This window comes from Heterodontus francisci, chromosome 2, assembly GCF_036365525.1.
Source record: "Heterodontus francisci isolate sHetFra1 chromosome 2, sHetFra1.hap1, whole genome shotgun sequence".
NCBI classification, from domain to species: Eukaryota; Metazoa; Chordata; class Chondrichthyes; order Heterodontiformes; family Heterodontidae; genus Heterodontus; species Heterodontus francisci.
The window spans coordinates 188,010,558-188,032,623 of record NC_090372.1 but is presented as its reverse complement, the minus strand read 5'-3'; the positions used below and the strand labels follow the sequence as shown (position 1 = coordinate 188,032,623).

The window sequence follows — 22,066 nt, the reverse complement described above, 5'->3', positions numbered from 1 at the left end:
TAGAAAATAGGAGCAGGAGTAGGCCCTTCGGCTCTTCGAGCCTGCTCTGCTATTTATTATGATCTTGGCTAATTATCCAACTCAGTAACCTGTTCCCACTTTCCTCCCATATCCTTTAATCCCTTTCGCCCCAAGAGCTATATCTACTTCTTGAAAACATACAAAGTTTTGGCTTCAACTGCTTTCTGTGGTAGCGAATTCCACAGGCTCACCACGCTCTGGGTGAAGAAATTTCTCCTCATCTCAGTCCTGAATGGTTTACCCCGTATCCTTAGACTATGACCCCTGGTTCTCGACTCCCCCACCATTGGGAACATCCTTCCTGCATCTACCCTGTCAAGTCCTGTTAGAATTTTATAGGTTTCTATGAGATCCCTCCCTCACTCTTCTGAACTCCAGGAAATATAATCCTAACCGACTCAATCTCTCCTCATGCGTCAGTCCCACCATTCCAGGAATCAGTCTGGTGAACCTTCGCTGCATTCCCTCTATAGCAAGAACATCCTTCCTCAGATAAGGAGACCAAAACTGCACACAATATTCCAGGTTTGGCCATGCCAAGGCCCTGTATAGTTGCAGCAAGACATCCTTGCTCCTCGTCTCAAATCCTCTCGCTATGAAGGCCAACATACCATTTGCCCTTTTGCATGCCTGTTGCATGCTTACCTTCAGCGACTGGTGTACAAGAACACCCAGGTCTCGTTGCATATTCTCCTCTCTCAGTTTATAGCCATTCAGATAATCATCTGCCTTCCTGTTTTTGCTACCGAAGTGGATAACCTCACATTTATCCACATGATACTGCATCTGCCATGCATTTGCCCACTCACTCAACTTGTCAGTTGCAGTTGTGTTCAAATTACTCCTGAATCTGAAAGTGGTTCAGGTCTCCTGACGTGACTTTAGGTGGGCTGTATGTTGTCACTCTGCCGAATTGATATCTTTCAACCTCTCCCCCAAACTAATATATATATATTTTGAGCCATATTTGAATTATTGCTTATTTCACCAAAATATAAAAGTTCAGTATGCATCTCAAAATGTACAAATGTCCTTCATGTTATTCATTGCAACTGGATATGAATCAGTTTCCCCAATTTCTGATGCATCTTTCGTTTGTTCATACTTCACAGTACCCTTCCTGCAAAGAATACAAAGGCTATTGCTGAGCAAGTACGTTTACATAATATCAATGCTATTCTGCTGATTGGCGGCTTTGAGGTACGTTCTGTATTTCTTCGAGATTCCGAAACATGTTAAAATGCTGTAGAGATGTTTGAAAATGAAATGTAATTCTTAGCATAATCCTCGCTAACTTTGCTAAATATACAAAAAAATCTGCATGATACTCTGGTTTTAGTGAAACAAAGAACAAAAATTCTTTAAAACAATCTCATCCTGAAAACAGTTACACTGATTCCAATAGTGCAGCTTTTAACTTATTCGTAAATTGTGATCTTCAAATCTCTTCCCAAACTTCATACAATCCAAAGGAGGCACTTTCGCTGGGATTACTGACCCTGCTGAGTGCTATGTCAGCAGAGACTGGCCTTGATGTCACATAAGTAGTCGTGTGCTGTACTCGAATCGACCAACTTGGGTGATGAGCCCCATCCATCAATTTGCCTACATCTTGTTGCAAAAGTGTAATACGCACAGCAGCTAAAATACTGTTAGGTGTAAAAAATGTACCTTTATTAAATATTTTGAGCGTGTTAGAAGACCTGCAATTTTTCAAAGCAATCGTAACTGATCAAAACAATAGTCATTGGCCAGAATCATCATCTGCCGCCGCCAAAGTCGGCGGCAGGCGAAGCAAGCAGTGCCCGGCCTGCGCCGACAGCATGTTGGTGAGCCGCCACAATCTGCAGTGCAGCGGCTCTTTTGAATGGACTGGGCGACCCACAGCCACCCATCATGTGGAGGGGGGCAGCCTGTCTGCCTGTGGCAATGGCATCAGCTCCTTTTTGCAGGCGCTGACGACATTTTTAAAGGGCTTCGAGCCCTTCCGGCAGATTTTAAGATTTTGGAAGGCAATAATAAAAACAGTTAGATGCAGTACTTTTGGCTTTATCACAGCACTCTCCTACAATGATCAAAAAATTGAACGGTTGCCCTCTCCAGCCCAAAACACTTTCCTTTTACAGATGACCTTTCCCCCCCCCCATCTAAATGCATAAGCTTTAAACTTTACCCCTCCCCAACATCCCCACCACCAATGAGAAGACTTTATCACTGCTTCCCCCGCCCCTGCACAGAAAAAATTACCTGCTTCCCCCTCCCAACCAGCATGGCGCCTCGATTCCCTGGATGGGAATCGGAAGGCGCGGGAGTGTCGACCAGCGGCACAAAGATCGCATTGGGACCAGAGGCGGTGGCGGGCATGCAGTTAACTCAGGTATGCAAATTTATTTAATTATGTAAATGTCAGGCCTGTTGCCAAGCTGCGGGGGGCGGCTACGAGGCCTCTCCGCTTCCATGAAGATCGGGCTGAGCCCTCACAGCGTCAGGGTCGGCGGCAGACCTCCTCCAGAGCGATCTTCAGGCCACCCCCACCATGGACCCCCAACGCCTGGGGGAAACTAAATTCATCCATTGATACTGAAACATGCATTTTTGTTTTCCTCCAAAATGTCAATTTTTGCACATCTACAGATAGGTTTAAAAGTACCATTTTAAAGTTGGATATAGAATTAGCAGCGCTGTATGTTTTTAACAAGTTAATTTTATATTTAAACATAGATTTTATATTGCAAATAGATAAATTTGTGATGCAATATTAAAATAGGAATGAAATATATTTCTGCCTCAAATAGTTTAACTTTTGAACTGTCTTTGTAAGTAAAGAAAGTATCTTGTTGGAAAAGAGCTTGAAAACAATTCTATTTGCATTCTGCTAGTTAATGATGAAAGTGTGGTAAAATGTTGTACGAATCAGACAGGGATAGGTTTTTCATCACTAGGCATATGACTAGCCAATCTGAAAATTCCACTATCCATACTTGAAATATATTGAGCAGCCTGTTCTTTACAATGATGTTGTATTTTTTCCACTAGGTAATTAACCAAAGAGCTTGTTTCAATTTACCTAAAGCTAGGAACAGTTGCTAGAAATGTACTAAATGATAATGGATGACTGAGTTCTGTTTAAAATTATCATGTTTGTTTAAAATTTGCACTATGCAAAATGGAATACTTCAGATATGTTCCGCTGAGCTCAATCTGCTGAATAATATCTTGGAAGGCTATCTTTCTAATTTCTCATTTTCCATTCCCTCCCCCCTTCCGCCCATTGATGTTCACAAATTTAGGTCTTTGAACATGTAGCTTGGAGCAGTTCTGATGCTATTTGCGTTAGTGAGAAGCTCCACAGGGAAATTCCTAGATTAGCATCCAGCTGGGAGTTGACTTAATAAAGTTTCTGAGCCAGCAAAGCTCCATGATGGATGGAGCATTTCTGACATCCTGCCCCATGATGTTCGTTTTCTTGAGGCTGATGGTTAGGCCAAATTCATTGCAGGCAGACGCAAACCTGTCGATGAGACTCTGCAGGCATTCTTCAGTGTGAGATGTTAAAGCAGCATCGTCAGCAAAGAGGAGTTCTCTGATGAGGACTTTCCGTACTTTGGACTTCGCTCTTAGACGGGCAAGGTTGAACAACCTGCCCCCTGATCTTGTGTGGAGGAAAATTCCTTCTTCAGAGGATTTGAACGCATGTGAAAGCAGCAGGGAGAAGAAAATCCCAAAAAGTGTGGGTGCGAGAACACAGCCCTGTTTCACACCACTCAGGATAGGAAAGGGCTCTGATGAGGAGCCACCATGTTGAATTGTGCCTTTCATATTGTCATGGAATGAGGTGATGATACTTAGTAGCTTTGGTGGACATCCGATCTTTTCTAGTAGTCTGAAGAGACCACGTCTGCTGACGAGGTCAAAGGCTTTGGTGAGATCAATGAAAGCAATGTAGAGGGGCATCTGTTGTTCACGGCATTTCTCCTGTATCTGACGAAGGGAGAACAGCATGTCAATAGTCGATCTCTCTGCACGAAAGCCACACTGTGCCTCAGGGTAGACGCGCTCGGCCAGCTTCTGGAGCCTGTTCAGAGCGACTCGAGCAAAGACTTTCCCCACTATGCTGAGCAGGGAGATTCCACGGTAGTTGTTGCAGTCACCGCGGTCACCTTTGTTTTTATAGAGGGTGATGATGTTGGCATCGCGCATGTCCTGGGGTACTGCTCCCTCGTCCCAGCACAGGCATAGCAGTTCATGTAGTGCTGAGAGTATAGCAGGCTTGGCACTCTTGATTATTTCAGGGGTAATGCTGTCCTTCCCAGGGGCTTTTCCGCTGGCTAGGGAATCAATGGCAACACTGAGTTCCGATTTGGTTGGCTGTATGTCCAGCTCATCCATGACTGGTAGAGGCTGGGCTGCATTGAGGGCAGTCTCAGTGACAGCATTCTCCCTGGAGTACAGTTCTAGGTAGTGCTCAACCCAGCGGTCCATCTGTTTGCGTTGGTCAGTGATTATGTCCCCCGATTTAGATTTGAGGGGGGTGATCTTCTTGATGGTTGGCCCAAGAGCTCTCTTCATGCCATCATACATTCCTCTGATGTTTCCGGTGTCTGAGGCCAGCTGAATATGACTGCATAGGTGTTGCCAGTAGTCGTTTGCGCAACGCCTAGCTGTTCTTTGTGCAGTACTTCTGGCTGCTTCAGAAATGCTCCATCCATCAATATTGGCGACCACGCTCTGGAAGTGGTTCAAGAGTTCACCTACCTAGGCTCAACTATCACCAGTAACCTGTCTCTAGATGCAGAAATCAACAAGCGCATGGGTAAGGCTTCCACTGCTATGTTCAGACTGGCCAAGAGAGTGTGGGAAAATGGCGCACTGACACGGAACACAAAAGTCCGAGTGTATCAGGCCTGTGTCCTCAGTACCTTGCTCTACGGCAGCGAGGCCTGGACAACGTATGCCAGCCAAGAGCGACGTCTCAATTCATTCCATCTTCGCTGCCTTCGGAGAATACTTGGCATCAGGTGGCAGGACTATATCTCCAACACAGAAGTCCTTGAAGCGGCCAACATCCCCAGCTTATACACACTACTGAGTCAGCGGCGCTTGAGATGGCTTGGCCATGTGAGCCGCATGGAAGATGGCAGGATCCCCAAAGACACATTGTACAGCGAGCTCGCCACTGGTATCAGACCCACCGGCCGTCCATGTCTCCGTTATAAAGACGTCTGCAAACGCGACATGAAATCGTGTGACATTGATCACAAGTCGTGGGAGTCAGTTGCCAGCATTCGCCAGAGCTGGCGGGCAGCCATAAAGACAGGGCTAAATTGTGGCGAGTCGAAGAGACTTAGTAGTTGGCAGGAAAAAAGACAGAGGCGCAAGGGGAGAGCCAACTGTGCAACAGCCCCAACAAACAAATTTCTCTGCAGCACCTGTGGAAGAGCCTGTCACTCCAGAATTGGCCTTTATAGCCACTCCAGGCGCTGCTTCACAAACCACTGACCACCTCCAGGCGTGTATCCATTGTCTCTCGAGATAAGGAGGCCCAAAAGAAAGAAAAGCTCCATACTGGCCCAATTCAACAGCAACATCACTGAATTCAGCAACATGGAGAAGGTTAATAAAGGTTAATAAACCTTGCTGAGGGCCTGTTGATCTTTACTGCCTTGATGGCTCAATCTTATAAAGTAATAGTGGGATGGTGATCTTTTCAAACGTTATAATTTGTCATTTGTTGTAACTGTCCCTTTCGCTGTCCCATAATTTCATATCATTTTGATCTTTAATCAGAAAAATTAACATGTATTGCAAGGGCTGTGTCCAGGGCATTTTCTGTTGTTCTAGTGTGATGGAAATTTTATTTTGATTATAGAATGTGTGTATAGAATACAAAAATGTGTTTCAAGGGAGGAGTTTAATCAAACAATTCAGGTGATGGCATAATCTACAAGACCGCAGTCTGATACCAGTGGCAAGCTCGCTGTACAATGTGTCTTTGGGGATCCTGCCATCTTCCATGCGGCTCACATGGCCAAGCCATCTCAAGCGCCGCTGACTCAGTAGTGTGTATAAGCTGGGGGTGTTGGCCGCTTCAAGGACTTCTGTGTTGGAGATATAGTCCTGCCACCTGATGCCAAGTATTCTCCGAAGGCAGTGAAGATGGAATGAATTGAGACGTCGCTCTTGGCTGGCATACGTTGTCCAGGCCTCGCTGCCGTAGAGCAGCGAGTGCCCTAGGACGATGAAAAGTGGTTGGTCAATTTTTTCCCCATAGCATCATACCTCCTGTTGACAACTCATGTTTGGTTATTGGTGAATCCCATGGCAATGTCCATATTGCTGGCCGAACCTGGCTTTCTTGATTGAAGGAGGAAGAATAGTGATGGGTGGCTGCAGGGGGAGCCTAAAATGGTGAAAATAGATGCAAAATGTAACTGTTTATAATATGCATGTTAAGTATTTTTTAAGCTCGTGTATGAGTGCAAGTGATAGGTGGCTCTCCCATCGGCCCTTACCATGTTTCTAATTTAACTATTGTGCATACAAGCTAATCTGGATGTGCCCTCCAGGCCTACCTGGGACTTTTGGAACTGTCAGCTGCACGTGCCAAGTATGACGAGTTCTGTATCCCCATGGTTATGGTTCCTGCCACTGTCTCCAACAATGTGCCTGGTTCAGACTTCAGCATTGGTGCAGATACTGCCCTCAACGCTATAACCGATGTAAGTCTGTCTAGGAATGTGTGATTACAATTCTAACGCAATGGTCCAAAGAGATCATTTCAACTGCATCTGTTATCTGCTAGCACCAGCAGAATTCATACTGTGGTTCAAAACCACTAGCTTCCCTCACAAGTGTAAAGTGACATCCTTTTTAATCTTGTTGACTTGTGCTTCACAGTTGGCTGTTAGCTTTCTAATTTTAAATGAACAAACTAATTTCTTCTGTGAAAGAGCCTTTTTCAATTAGCATGAGGTTCTAAACTTGAATGCCTTTTCTGCCAGGGAAACTGATTTTTGAAAAGTCTTCGATCTGTTTTCCTGTTCTTGGCAGTTCTGAAGTAATGTTGATGAGTCTTTATTTAGTTGAAAACCAGTAAACTACAATTTCTCATCTTGTGCTTCTGAATAGTAGGAGTTCATTTACAATAACTCAGGATACCTTCAAAGCAGAATTAACCTAATCCAGTTAGCTCATTGCTCTGACATAGAAAGAAAGACTTTCATTTATATAGCACTTTTCACAACCACCAGATGTCTCAAAGCACTTTACAGCTAGTGAAAGGACTTTCAAAGTTTGTAATGTAGGAAACACGGCAGCTAATTTGCGCACAGCAAGCTCCCACAAACAGCAATGTGATAATAACCAGATAATCTGTTTTTGTGATGCTGATTGAAGGATAAATATTGGCCAGGACACTGGGAATAACTCCCCTGCTCTTCTTTGAAATAGTGCCATGAGATCTGTGGCGTCCAACTGAGAGGGCAGACTGGGCCTCGGTTTAATGTCTCATCCGAAAGACGGCACCTCCAACAGTGTAGCACTCCCTCACTACTGCACAGGAGTGTCAACCTTGATTTGTTTGCTCAACTCCTGGAGTGAGACTTGAATCTGAAAGCTTGTGACTTAGAAGCTAGAGTGCTGCCAACTGCAGCACAGCTGATCCAGTCAGATAGCAGTCGATTCTGTCCAAAAAGTTTATTCTCTCCATAGTATTTTTCTCTCTAATATCTTCTCATCCTATCAGTCTTTTCTGTGGAATCCAAGTGGTTAGGTAACTAGATAATTCAAAAACTTGAAGTCCTCCTTTGCTTTTCCCAAAACATACTGGTGATTTTTGTGGTGTATACAACAGTATGACTCTTGTTAGTGCTAGTGGATAATGTTCAAGGTAGGTTAACTGAGGCATGCAGTGGAGCTTAAGAAAAACTTTTAATATCTGTCTCTGCATCAACTCTTTGCCTGTTATAACTTTCATTAATGGTTTAAAAAAAAAATTCTGCATATTAACTGCCACATATAGTTTATGTGCTAACAAGGCAACATTTTGTCATTTTCCAGAAACTGCGGTAGCATTAAGCTTAAATCTTTAGAAGCATTAAAATTGATATTTATTGCTTGTGTACCTTCCAACAATAGGAAATACACAGATCGGCAACATCCTAAAAAGAAAAACCTTTAAAACTTCGGGAGTAGATCAATCATCGAAACAGTAAAGCTTTATTTTGTCTGAAGTTTTCTGCAGCAGTATCAAGTTAAATGTCTCTGAAATCACCACCCAGCTCAGTCACATTTTCTATGCAATGATGGTTTTTCTTTATGATCCTTAAAGCCAATCACATTAGGCACTGTTATTTTGTTCCACAGGAACACAGAAACATAGTTGCAGGCCATTCAGCCCATCGTGCCTGCTCCGCCATTCAATACGATCATGACTGATCATTCACTTCAATGCCTTTTTCTCACACTATCCCCAGATCCCTTTATCTCATTGATATTTAGAAATCTGTCAATTTCTACTTTAAACATACTCAATGACTGAGCTTCCACGGTCCTCTGGAGTAGAGAATTCCAAAGATTCACAACCCTCTGAGTAAAGAACTTTCTCCTCATCTCTGTCCAAAGTGGCTTCTGCCTTATTTTGAAATTGTGACCCCTGGTTCTAGACTCCCCAACCAGGGGAAACATTGTACCTGCATTTACCCTGTCATCCCTTTAAGTATTTTGTAGGTTTCAGTGAGGTCACCTCTCATTCTTTGAAACTCTAGAGAATATAGGCCCAGTTTCCCCAATCTCTCTTCACAGGACTCCCACCATCCTGGGAACCAGTCTGGTGAACCTTCGTTGCACTCCCTCTATGGCAATAATATCCTTCCTAAGGTAAGGGGACCAAAACTGCACATGGTACTCCAGGTGCAGTCTAACCAAGGTTCTATACAATTGAAGCAAGACTTCACTACTCCTGTACTCAAATCCTCTTGCAATAAAGGTTAACATACCATTAGCCTTCCTAATTGCTTGCTTTGTCTTGTCCTTGGCTGTCTTCATTGAGAAAAGAAAAAAAAGAGCAGAATTAAAAATCATGCAGTTTTCTGTACCCCTTGTTCATGTTTAGCCGGATTAATAAAGAAATGAGGCTAAGTATCCTTAGCTTGTCTCTGTCTTACACTCACACACTGGTGTAATGCTTGACTTAGACCTGGCTTAGACTGAATAGCTATGGTGGTGTCCTAACCCTCATCAAGTCCTACTCACCCATGTGCTGCCTGGTCTACATTGGCTGCTGGTCCATCAATGCTTCAAATTTAAAATTCTCTTCCACATGTTCAAATCCCTCCTTGATCTTGCCCTTTCCTGACTCTATATCCACCTCCAGCCATACACACCTCCCAAGAGCTCTGCATTGCTGTAACTCTGACCCCTTATGCATCCCTCACTCCTTTCACCCCACCATTTGGTTACTGTCTATTCAGCAGTTTAGGCCCTATACTCTGGAATTTCCTTCCTAAATCTCTTCCCCTTCTCTTTTTAAGATCCTTGTTAAAAGCCACATCTTTAACTGTGCTTTTACTTACCCCTCCCTAATATCTCTTTTTTTTTTGTCTCAGTGTAAATCTTTGCCCAGTTACACGCCCAAGTGCCTTGGGATGTTTTCCTGTGTTAAAGCTGCTACATAAATGCAAGTTGTTATTGTTGATTATTTAATTATTAGAAAAGGGTTCATACAATTTGCATCTGCTAAAGTTTCGATAACCCCATTTTAAATTCTAAGTGAGGCAAGTCCTGTCAATTACTCATTCCATGTTAATATTACATTTCCTCTTTTATTTAAGTTTCAAGATTATGATGAAGTGTTGCCTGATTGGGTGTCGAATTATTTATGTGTCTCTCCCATCTTTTCCTGCAGACTTTACTGGTACTCAAAATTTGTATTGTGTTGACTTTAATTCAAACTTGCTTCAGGCTGTATGTGCCAGTGTGAGCATTCTTATGCAGGTATTGATTGGAACTGCTTTGCATGCACTTGTGCTTGAAGTTTATGTTTTCCAATGCCAAGCCAAATCTTTCCTCACGTATAAAGCAATATGGTATTAAGCTGCACTTAAAAAAAGCTAAATCATGTCTGTTCTGGAAATTCAGGCATTTGAATCTTTGCTGCAATTACATCGTGCACGCACCTGCTTTGAGGAGTTTTGCATCCCAATGTGTCTTGTGCCTGCTACCATAAGTAATAATATACCAGGTAGTGATTTAAGTATTGGTGCTGATACTTCTGTCAACTGCATTGTGCAGGTAGGTCTCACCTTTTTCAGTTTCAGTTATGATGATGCTAGCTGCATAATAATTACTGTGGATCTACACATAATGTGCTGTATACTTGGCATTGCAAAATTCTTCAAGTAATCCTCTATGGCAGTGTTTGTGTCGCATGCTGCTTCCACTGTTGCTTTCAGATTTTTCTTCTGTTCTGCCTAGAAAGTGCAATTTTACTGGAGGATGACTATTTTTAAAGTGTTCTCTATTTTGAAGTGAGGATGACAAAAATCTGGACCCTTTACTGAATTATTGTCACTAAACGTGCTTTGCAAATTTTCTGCAATTTAATGGAAAAACCAATAATTGAGTAATTAACTAAGGACCAAAAATTACCTTTGATATCATAAATATCATATGTTATAAAATGTAAACATGTGCTCCTAATTCTGTAGTGAAACGAATATTTCTTGTATAAAACGATTTGCCTATGTTGCAATGTACAGTGCTGAAGTGAGCGTAATTATTCCATTGTTAAGAGTAAAATTTGAATAATTTATAGTAAACAATCAAATCCTAGAATTCATGTCCAGCAAAATATTTAACCCATGAAAACAACATTCCAGGTAACTAACTTACAAAACTAGTCGATAATCTTGTCCATCTGTAAACAACAAATAACATTTCTTTTAATAACAAGTAAACTATACTGGTGTATTTGAGGAATGTTGAATGTTGCTGGCATTTCATAGGTTAAAAATGCTTTCTGTAATCACACTAACAGATGAATAACTGAGGATGCTAAAACAAATTTAATTGATTATGAACTATTCTGCTCAATTTAATTTGTGTTTATTATACTGACTTGATATTTTCCTGTTAGACATGTGATCGTATCAAGCAATCAGCAAGTGGAACAAAACGTCGTGTGTTCATTATTGAGACAATGGGAGGTTACTGTGGCTACCTGGCAAGCATGAGTGGCCTTTCTGCTGGTGCTGATGTTGCCTACATCTATGAGGAGAAATTTGATATACGCGAGTTGCAGGTCTGTTTTATTTTCTTTTTGGAAATAGACATTTATTTTTCAAGAGTTGTGTTCATTACAATTTCCTAGTTATAATTTTTTGAAAGCTTTTGTGGGTTTTACAATTTTAGATATGTATCTATCCATGTCTTTTTTTATTCGTTCATGGGATCATGGGTATCACTGACAAAGCTAGCATTCATTGCCCATCTCTAATTGCCCTTGAGAAGGTGGTGGTGAGCTGCCTTTTTGAAACGTTGCAGTCCATGTGGTGTAGGAACTCCCACAGTACTGTTAGATAGGGAATTCAAGGATTTTAACCCAATGACATTGAAGAAACAGCAATATATTTCCAAGTAACGATGGCGGATACTTAGAGGGGAACTTACAGGTGATGGTGTTCCCATGCACTTGCTGGCCTTGTCCAAGGGGGCAGAGGCCACAGCTTTGTGATGTGCTGTCAAAAAAGCCTTGGTGATTTGCTGCAATGCATCTTGTAGATGGTATGCACTGCAGCCATGGTGCGGTGGTGTTGGAGGGAGTGATTTGTGTGCCAATCAAGGTGGGCTGCTTTGTTCTGTATGGTATGAATCTTTTTGAGTGTTCTTGGAGCTGCAGTCATCCAGGCAAGTGTGTGCGTGCGCGTGCGTGTGTCTGTGTATGTGTGTGTGTGTGTGTGTGATCTAGAATGCTATTTTATATAAATATACAGAGCTTAGAGGGCATGACCTTAGCATGTTGAATGATTACTTCGCCCTCCCTCCACCCCATTTCTCTTTTTTTCATGGTTCTGGTGTACACAAGATATGGAGTCTCATCAAATGACTTGTGACGTATATCACCATCCACATTATGTGCTTGGATACACTTAGTCTATTTTTAACCTTTGTTTCAGTAGCTGTTGTCATATCAGAGTGTTCTTTGAATTGCATTGAAAACATCATGGAAAGAATCAGTTCCATTTAAGACGTGAATGGAGAACAGCATATTGCTAAATAAGGAATTTGGTTATTGCTTTGCAGTGCCACAATGGCAGATGACAATCAGGACCAGCCAGAGAAAGGTTGTGATATACCTCCCTCCTTCAGAAGTGTTGAAAATATTCTACAAAGTCTCAATTTTTGACAGTATATAAAAAAAAAAATTTCAGTTGCACTACTGCAAGTGGTATATTCACAAAGGGGAATTCCTTCAGTTGTCCTTTGGGAAAACCCACATGAATCTTTTTCTTTACTATACTAATGCTTATCTTTCAATCCTGTTCTTATTATATTGATTCAGCTCCTTTTAAGAATTGATCAATATAGCATTAAGTGTTTTTCAACTCAATCTGCATATCTGCTTCACAGTCGGAGGGGGATTTTAATCTGTGTCGTCTTCTTTGAAGCTTGCTTATTTTGTGGCCTCTGGTTCTGTGATTATTGTTTAAAATCTGCTTACGTTGTCCGTATCATAGCATTTGAAAGATCTTTATCCATTCTTTTTATCCTTGCTGTGTTCAATCAAGGTTGATTCTTGAAGTTTTGCCTCAGATCTTGTAGTATTACTTTCTTAGTTATCCATAATTAGATTCCATTTTCTTTTTACAGTACAGTAACATTTACAGTTTGCTGTGCCTGGCTTCTTAATATACCATGGTGCTCAGAAACTGCAAAGTATTGTGACGAAATTGTGCATAATCTCCAGTGCTCAAATTGGTAAAATAGGCGGGAATGGAAAGTAAGCGTTTTTACAAAATGGACCATTTCTTCATCCTGTGCCAATTAGTGCCACCTAGTGGTTGGGTAGAAAGATGAGCAACAATAAAAAGTCGAAATGAGTTTAATTGTAAGCATACTCCTTTTTTCATTATTGGAAGAGAAAGCTTTAGTTATTTACAATATAATTTCATTTTGAAGAACTTGAAACGTTACTTCAAAGTTGATTGTACAAGCTCAATTTTAAAAGCAACTCCAGGAAAATGATCTTCTTTGACTGGATGATAACGCAAGTTCTCACAGGTTCTGAAACAAACACAGCTATTAGTAAAAGCCACTGACATTAGGCATTGTTTTTATTACAATAATAATCCTAGAATACAAAATACAAATAATGTTTTAAAAAAATTATTTTTTGACACTTTAGCCCTGAGATACTGCAGTGTTCTGCTTATCAGCTGACATAATGTTTGTACTTATTCTTTCCCATTTAAAAGAGGTTAGTAAAGTTCTGTAACAGTGCACCATCTACTTGTAATGTCCTCTAGAAACTCCTTCAAGCTATAGAACTACAAGCTGAATATGTAATTATGTAACCTGAAATTATGAGGGGTTTTGACTATGTAGTGGAGAGAAACTGTATTCACTGACAGAAGGGTCAGTAACCAAAGGACACAGATTTAAGATAATTAGTGTAAAAGCCAGAGGGGAGATGAGGATTTTTTTATGCAGCAAGCTATTCTGATTTTGAATGCACTGCCTGTGGTGGTGGCAGATTCAATAGTAACTTTCAGAAGAGAATTACAATATATACTTGAAAGGGAGAAATTTATGGGGCTATGGGTAAAGAACAAGGGAGTGGGATGAATTGGATAACTCTTCAAAGATTCAGCACCGACATGAGAGGCCAAATGGCCTCCTTCTTTGCTGTATCGTTCTTTGTATTTGTTTTATAAATTATTTTCTAAGGATTAGTGAAGAATAATCTGATTTTGGAAGACTTGAATACTTACTTAAACAACAATTCTTCTCTGCTGTAATGGTGGTAGAGGAACTAACAGTGGCTTCAGCACTTTGAATTGGGAAGGGGTAAAGTGTCTGTGATTTTTTTTTTGTTCCTGATTGCTACCAGTGCTCCTTTCTGGAAGTGTACTTATGTGCCTCGCCAGTGAGGACATGGTCGTGATGCACAATACACAGATACAGTCAAATATCCTGTTGCCATTCACTGTTTTGACTCGGACATGGAAGAATTAGCATTTGGATGAAATTCTAGCTGGTCTTTGTGGACCCATTTCCCAGCAAGTAGCTTTCAAAAAAAGAAGGAAAGGAGGGAGAAAATTGGAAGAAAAGGAGGAAAAGTGGTGGGGAGGGGGGAGAATCAAATGTTAACAATTATAACATTTCTGCTATCATTCAGTAGGTTCTGGTAATCTTGCATCTGTCTATAATTTCTTACATAAGTTTTAGAAGCTTTGTTGCTTACTCTGTGCATTGTTATTTTAGTATTTTAAACATACAGTGGAATTATTAAAGCATGGCAAATACTTGTCAAATAGATATAAAAGCATTATAGTATGATACAGAAGCTGTAATTGAGTCTTTTTCTGCGATGGGTTTGTAATCATAATGCTGCACTAGTTTACATGCTAACCACTTGCTGGCCCATCCTGCGCCCTCCCCTGCCCAGACCAGGTCAGAGCAGGCTCCTTTATTTATATATATTTCCTTTGCTTGATTTCTTCCACTAAATCTTTGCCAATTAGTGCAGTAATTTAAGAGCTGAATTTAAGTTTTTTTTAACCTATCCAGTGATAATGATATTTTAAGTAGTGCATTATAAACCAATACCTCCTACATGAAATCTCAAGGAATAGAAGTAATGAAACTAACTGACAACAAACCTGTGATATCTGGCATGGATTTAATACCTGCATTATACCAAATATATCTCCACAGAAGTTGTCATTTCGAGTACTAAGCATAATCAGATAAATGCCTTGTCTACTAGAGCAGGGCAGAGGCTGGGTATTATGTGACAATTAAAGCCTCCACCACCTGCAAGGCACAGGTCAAGAGCACGATGGAATACTCTCTGCTTGCCTGGATGGATGCAACTGCAACAGCACTCAAGAAGCTCAACACCGTCCAGGAGTTTGCTTGATCAGCTCTTCATCCATTAGCTTAATCAGCCCCCTTCCACCACTGGCGTATTGTGACTGCAGTGTGTCTGTCTACAGGATACTCTGCAGAAACATCAGGCAGCTAAATTAAAAAGCAGAACCACAAAGGTAATAATCGCCGATTACTACCTGAGCCATGTGCAAATTGGCATAGGGTAAATAAGATTAGAGAGGTAAATGCTTGGCTCAAAGATTGGTGTGGGAGAAATGGGTTCCGATTCATGGGACACTGGCACCAGTACTGGGGAAAGAGTTCTGTTGGGATGGGCTTCACTTGAACTATGCTGGGACCAGTGTCCTGGCGAATCAAATAACTAGGGTTGTAGATAAGGCTTTAAACTAAATAGTGGGGGGAGGGTTCAATTGAAGGGAAGTTTAGAAAGTCGAAAAGTAACGAGAGAGCAGAGGTGCAGGGTAGTGAAGGGGCATACATTAATTAGAGTGTGACAGGAAGGGACAGAGAATACAAGCATAAGAGTACAGCAGGAATTAGAACCAGAGTAGGTAAAAATGGTAAAAAGTCAAAGCTTAAGACTCTTTATCTGAATGCATGTAGCATTTGTAACAAGATAGATGAGCTGACAGCACAGATAGAAATAAATGAATATGATTTGATAGCTATCACAGAGACGTGGTTGCAGGATGACCAGGACTGGAAACTCAATGTTCAAGGATATTGAACATTCCGGAAGAACAGGCAGAATGGAAAAGGAGGTGGGGTAGCTTTGTTATTAAAGGAAGGGATTAGTGCAGTTGTGAGTAATGATATAGGTGTAATAGATCATGATGTAGAATCAGTTTGGGTGGAAATAAGGAATAGCAAGGGAAATAAATCACGGGTGGGAGTGGTCTATAGGCCCCCGAGGAGGTGCCTCTCTGTAGGACAAAGTATTAATCAGGAAATAATGGAGGCGTGTAAGAAGGGCATTGCAATTATCATGGGTGATTTTAATCTACATATAGACTGGACAAATCAAATTGGCAAAGGTAGCATGGAAGACAAATTTGTAGAGTGCATCAGGGATTGTTTCTTAGAACAATGCATTGTGGAACCTGCCTGGGAACAGGCTGTTTTAGATTTGGTAATGCGTAATGAGGGAGGATTAATAAGTGATCTCGTAGTTAAGGATCCTGTAGGGGGAAGCGATCATAACGTGGTAGAATTTCAAATTCAGTTTGAGGGTGAGCAACCCGGGTCTTAAACCAGTGTCTTCAACTTAAACAAGGGCAATTACAGAGGTATGAAGAAAGAGTTGCCTAAAGTGGGCTGGGAAAATAGACTAAAGGGAAAGTCAGTAGATGAGCAGTGGCAGACTTTTAAGCAGATGTTTCATAACACTCAGCAAACATTTATTCCAGTCAGAAGGAAGGACTCGATGAGAACGATGAACCACCCGTGGATAACAAAGGAAGTTAAGGAGAGTATCAAATCAAAAACAAAGGCATACAAAGCGGTGAAAGCTAGTGCTAGGCCAGAGGATTGGGAAATATTGAGAAACCAGCAGCAGATGACTAAAAACCTAATGAAGAGGGAGAAAATTGATTGAGAGTAAGTTGGCAAGAAATATAAAAACAAACAAGTAAGAGCTTCTACGGGTATATAAAAAGGAAGAGAGTAGCTAAAGTAAGCGTAGGACCCTTAGAGGATGAGAATGGGGAACTACTAACAGGGAACAGGGAAATGGCAGATAATTTAAACCAATATTTTGCATCGGTCTTCACGATGGAGGACACTATAAACATCCCAACAATGATAGATGAGCAAGGTGTAAATGGGAGGGAGGAATTTGTAACAATCTCTATCACGAGGGAAAAGGTGCTTGACAAACTGATGGGACTAAAGACAGACAAGTCGACAGGACCTGATGGCCTGCATCCAAGGGTTTTAAAAGAAGTGGCTGCAGAGATAGTGGAGGCATTGGTCATAATATACCAAAACACACTGGATTCCGGTAGGGTACCAGCGGATTGGAAAACCACTAATGTGACACCCCTATTCAAGAAAGGAGGGAGACAGAAAGCCGGAAACTATAGACCAGTTAGCTTAACATCTGTCATTGGGAAAATACTAGAAAATAATAGCAGGACATTTAGAAAAACATAATGCAATCAAACAGATTCAACATGGTTTTATGAAAGGGAAATCATGATTGACAAATTTGTTAGAGTTCTTTGAGGATATAACAAGCAGAGTGGATAAAGAGGAACCGGTAGATGTATTTGGATTTTCAAAAGGCGTTCGATAAGGTGCCACATAAAAGGTTATTGCACAAAATAAGAGCTCAGGGTATTGGTAATGTGTTGGCATGGATTGAGGATTGGCTAACACACAGTCGGAATCAATGGGTCTTTTTCAGGTTGGAAAGCCATAACTAGTGGGGTGCCACAAGGATTGGTCCTGGGGCCTCAACAATTTACTATCTATATTAATGACTTGGCGGAAGGGACAGAGTGTAGTGTATCCAAATTTGCTGACGATACAAAAATAGATGGAAAGGCAGGTTGTGATGAGGACACAGAATCTGCAAAGGGTTATAGATAGGTTAAGTGAGTGGGCAAAAACTTGGCAGGTGGAGTTCAATGTGGGAAAGTGTGAGGTCATCCACTTTGGTCAGAAGAATAAAAAGGCAGATTATTACTTAGGTGGAGAAAGACTACAAAATACAGCAGTACAAAAGGATCTGGGTGTTCATGTACCTGAAGCACAAAAAGTTAGCATGCAGGTGCATCAAGTAATTAGGAAGGCAAATGGAATTTTGGCCTTTATTGCGAGGGGGTTAGAGTTTAAAAATAGGGAAGTCTTGTTACAACTGTACAGGGTGTTGGTGAAGCCACATCTGGAGTACTGCGTATAGTTTTGGTCCCCGTATTTAAGGAAGGATATACTAGCATTGGAGGCAGTTCAGAAAAGGTTCATTAGGCTGATTCCTGGGATGAAAGGGTTGTCTTATCAAGAACGGCTAAACAGGTTAGGCCTTTATTCATTGGAGTTTAGAAGAATGAGAGGTGATCTTATTGAAACATATAAGATTTTATGGGGGCTTGACAGGGTAGATGTTGAGAATATGGCCGGAATTTTACGCTGGGCGGACGGGAGCCGGACTCCGACCTAAATGTCGGTGCCGATCCCGCTCCCGCCCAGTCTGGGGATCCGTCCCGTATCTCACGGATCCCCAGGCTTTAATTGGACCGAGTCGGGACTTCCACCCGCTTGAGGGAGGAGGTCCCGCCTCAGTGAGCTGCCGGCCAATCAGCAGCCGGCAGCTCTTAGTCTCAGCAGTGCCACCGGGAGGGGTGGCCACTGCTGAGACTGCAGCCCAGCTGACCGAGGAGGATGCAATGGAACCGGGACAGAAGGTAAGTTCGGGCAGCCTCACCGGGGGAATCGGTCATGCCCTGATGAGGCTAGGGGGGACGTTTGGGGGGAGGGGGCATCTTGGATACCGGGGCTGGGTTCAGAGGTGGGGGCGGCCCTCAATCGGGCACCCTGATTGCCAGGCCCCCCCAGGGTCTGGAAAGGCCGACAGCTATAGCTTGGTGGCCTTTCAGATCCCCGGCACACCCGCTTGCCACGGGTAAAATACCCGTGGAGGTGGGCGAGGGCCCTTAAGTGGCTGTTATGTGGCCACTTAAGGGTCTTGATTGGCCTTGGGCGGGCGGGCTGCTTCTCACCCCCCCGCCCCCCACCGGACCTCCGTAAACTTGATCGGAGGCGGATTCTGGGCGGTTAGGACTCACGGAGCCTGCTTCTCAATTTTACGCCGCCACCACGCCACCATGCAACCCGCTGGGGCGCCGTAAAATTCCGGCCTATGTTTCCACTGGTGGGGAAATCTCAAACTAGGGGACATTGTTACAGAATAAGGGGTCACACGTTTAAAACTGAGATGCGAAGGAATTTCTTCTCTCAGAGGGTGGTGAATTTCTGGATTGCTTTACCTCAGAGAGTTGTGGAGGCCAGGTCACTAGATGTATTTAAGGAGAAGGTAGATAGATTTTTGAAATTTCGGGGAGTCGAGGCATATGCGGAGCAGGCCCGAAAGAGGAGTTGAGGCCTGGGACAGATCAGCCATGATCTTATTGAATGGCGGGGCAGGCTTGAGGGACTGAATGGCCTAGTCCTGCTCCTATCTCTTATGTTCTTATGTTCAGTAATTATAGAGTATTTCAAATTCTAAGCTTCACTATGGATTTGGATTCACAGCCCCTGTTGAAAATTAAGCAAGTCTGTCTCAGATGTGCTCCAGGGGCAGTCACTGGGTGTTCAAAGTTTGTTGAAGCATTTAAAAAATATTAAAAGTTTTTAAAAATTTAAAAGTTTTTAAAAGTTTATAACAATTTTTTTAAGTTTGTAAAAGTGTTTCAAAGTATTTATAAGTTTTAAGAAGTGCTCCAAGTGTTTAAAAGTATTTAAAATCACGGTGAAACACTCATCAGCTATTGAGCTGAAGACTGATCTCAAGGGTATGTTTTCAGATTGGCCCAGATCTTGCAGTCAGTGGCGAAGCATTGCATATGACCTTACCTAGTTCCTCGGCTGCAGCGAGAACTTCCACTTCTTGCTGCAGCATGCTCCAATGTGAAATGCATCTGTGAGGCCGAGCAGTGAGGCACAGTGCCAACAAAACCATACCATGCCCTCATGAGCTGAAAACACACCCTTGAGATCAGACTTCAGCTCAATAGCTGATGAGTGTTTCACCATGATTTTAAATACTTTTAAACACTTGGAGCACTTCTTAAAACTTATAACTACTTTGAAACACTTTTACAAGCTTAAAAAAATTGTTATAAACTTTTAAAAACTTTTAAATTTTTTAAAACTTTAAATATTTTTTAAATGCTTCAACAAACTTTGAACACCCAGTGACTGCCCCTGGAGCACATCTTGGACAGTCTTGCTTACTTTTCAACAGGGGTTGTGAATCCAAATCCATAGTGAAGCTTAGAATTTGAAATACTTAAAACTATCAGAGAAAAGAGCAAAAGGTGTTTCCATAAAATAAATTCAGACTCCATTTCACACTAATAATAATCTCCCTCTCTCTCCTAGTCTGGGATTGCACTGAAACTGTCCAGAGTGATTTGGAAGAAGCTTCTTCCACTGCACTCTGACTCTTCAAACATGTGTAGAGAAAGGATGTGCAAAAAGTAGGATTTATAATCATTATTACACCACTAGCACAAAGTGCTTTCAGAAAAGGCAGTGGAAAAACACAAGTGCTTTGTTTATTTTTACTATCCTTTCTTAAGTCCACAGTAAACAGTCATCTCTGCTTGTCATCCCTCCCACTGACAGCCTTGCATATAATTTAATTGTGCTAACAGATGCTTATAGGTGAGTGTATTCTGCTTCAAACAATCAGTTGAACTACTCCTAAGATCATGGTGCCCAAACTGGCAACATCATAAGCCCATATATTTCAAAGATTGCCTTCTGCGCTCTCTATGCCATCGAGTAAAGATACAAAGATCATCCATCAAAGAATGCAATTTCAGTTCATAATTTTTTGGCTTTTTTTGCCTTATTCAGGATTCTGTATCTCAGAAAGCCAGACTTTACTAAATGATGCAGAAGTGAATACATCCTCAGCTAGAGTAAGCCCCGAGTCAGTCATTTTCAAACAGGACAGGAAATATCTCTGAGGTTAATTTGTATGGAGGTTGCTGGATTGTCATGTGCCATTCTTTTGCAAATTCACTTTTGGTAAGGTTTACCACCAAATCAGCTGACAACAATTTTCTAAACAGAACTTCTAGTTGTTCCATGTGGTCTTTCCAAGTGTCACTGTATACCAGCACATCATCAAGGTAAACCAGACAGTTAGGAACACTGGCTGCCACTTGGTTTATTAATCTCTGGAAAGTTGTTGGGGCATTTTTTAGACTGAATTGGCATCACTTGGCATTGGAAAAGACCACCTGGTGTGACAAAGGCCGATATTTCTTTAATAAAAGCAAAATACTGCGGATGCTGGAAATCTGAAATAAAAACAAGAAATGCTCGAACCACTCAGCAGGTCTGGCAGCATCTGTGGAAAGAGAAGCAGAGTTAACGTTTCGGGTCAGTGACCCTTCTTCGGAATATTTCTTTAGCTCGGGGTGTTAAAGGAACCTGCCAGTATCCCTTTAACAAACCTATTTTGGTAAAAAACGTGGCACTGCCAACTCTGTCAATACAGTCTTCCAAACGAGGAGTTGGGTTGGAGTCTACCTTTGTTACTGCGGCAACCTTTCTGTAGTCTATGCAATATCTAGTTGAACTGTTAGGTTTAGGCACCACCACAACTGGTGCTTTGACTGGATTCAGTTAGACGGTTTTCCAACATGTGTTGGAATTCTGCTTTCACCTGGGCCTGTTTCTCTGCACTTAAGCGATATGGATGTTGTTTCATACAGGAAGATTCTCCTACATCCACATCATGTACGGCTAAGGTTGTACAAACTGGTTTGTCCCTACAGACTCCTTTAAATGCTGTGAGTAGCCTTTTAGGTCATCTCATTGTTCTGCATCTAAATATGGAAGCATATTGTCGAATCTCCCTAACAGTTCAGTATTAGCTAACCGGATAGGAGGTTCAATTTGAGAATTGTCTAGGCCTCCTTCTGCCTCATCCTCACTATCCCTTTCATCCTTCACTGGCCCTACTACCTGTCATACCTGTTCTTGCATATCCTGGCGGTGATATTGTTTCAACCTATTGATGTGACACAGCCAATTTTTTTTTCTGGCCATCTGGGGTGTCAATCAAATAATTTACTTCACCAATAATGTTTACTACTCTAGATAGTCAACTGAACCATGCTGTCAGTGATTCACCCTGTAAAGGCAGCAATACTAAGACCTCATCCCCTGGTTGAAATGTTCAGGTTTTGGCATGCTTGTG

At 41.8% G+C, this 22,066-nt stretch overlaps 1 protein-coding gene across 2 annotated transcripts in view; it reads left to right on the top strand.

Annotated features, from left to right (window-relative positions):
• The window catches only part of LOC137349379 (ATP-dependent 6-phosphofructokinase, platelet type-like), a 154,488-nt gene that overhangs the window by 106,554 nt on the left and 25,868 nt on the right, over positions 1 to 22,066 (top strand). For both annotated transcript variants that reach the window (XM_068014901.1, XM_068014890.1), the window contains exons 15-17: positions 1,134 to 1,221; positions 6,588 to 6,740; positions 11,156 to 11,320. In XM_068014901.1, the coding sequence (XP_067871002.1) occupies positions 1,134 to 1,221; positions 6,588 to 6,740; positions 11,156 to 11,320 (406 nt within the window). The remainder of the gene's footprint in view (positions 1 to 1,133; positions 1,222 to 6,587; positions 6,741 to 11,155; positions 11,321 to 22,066) is intronic.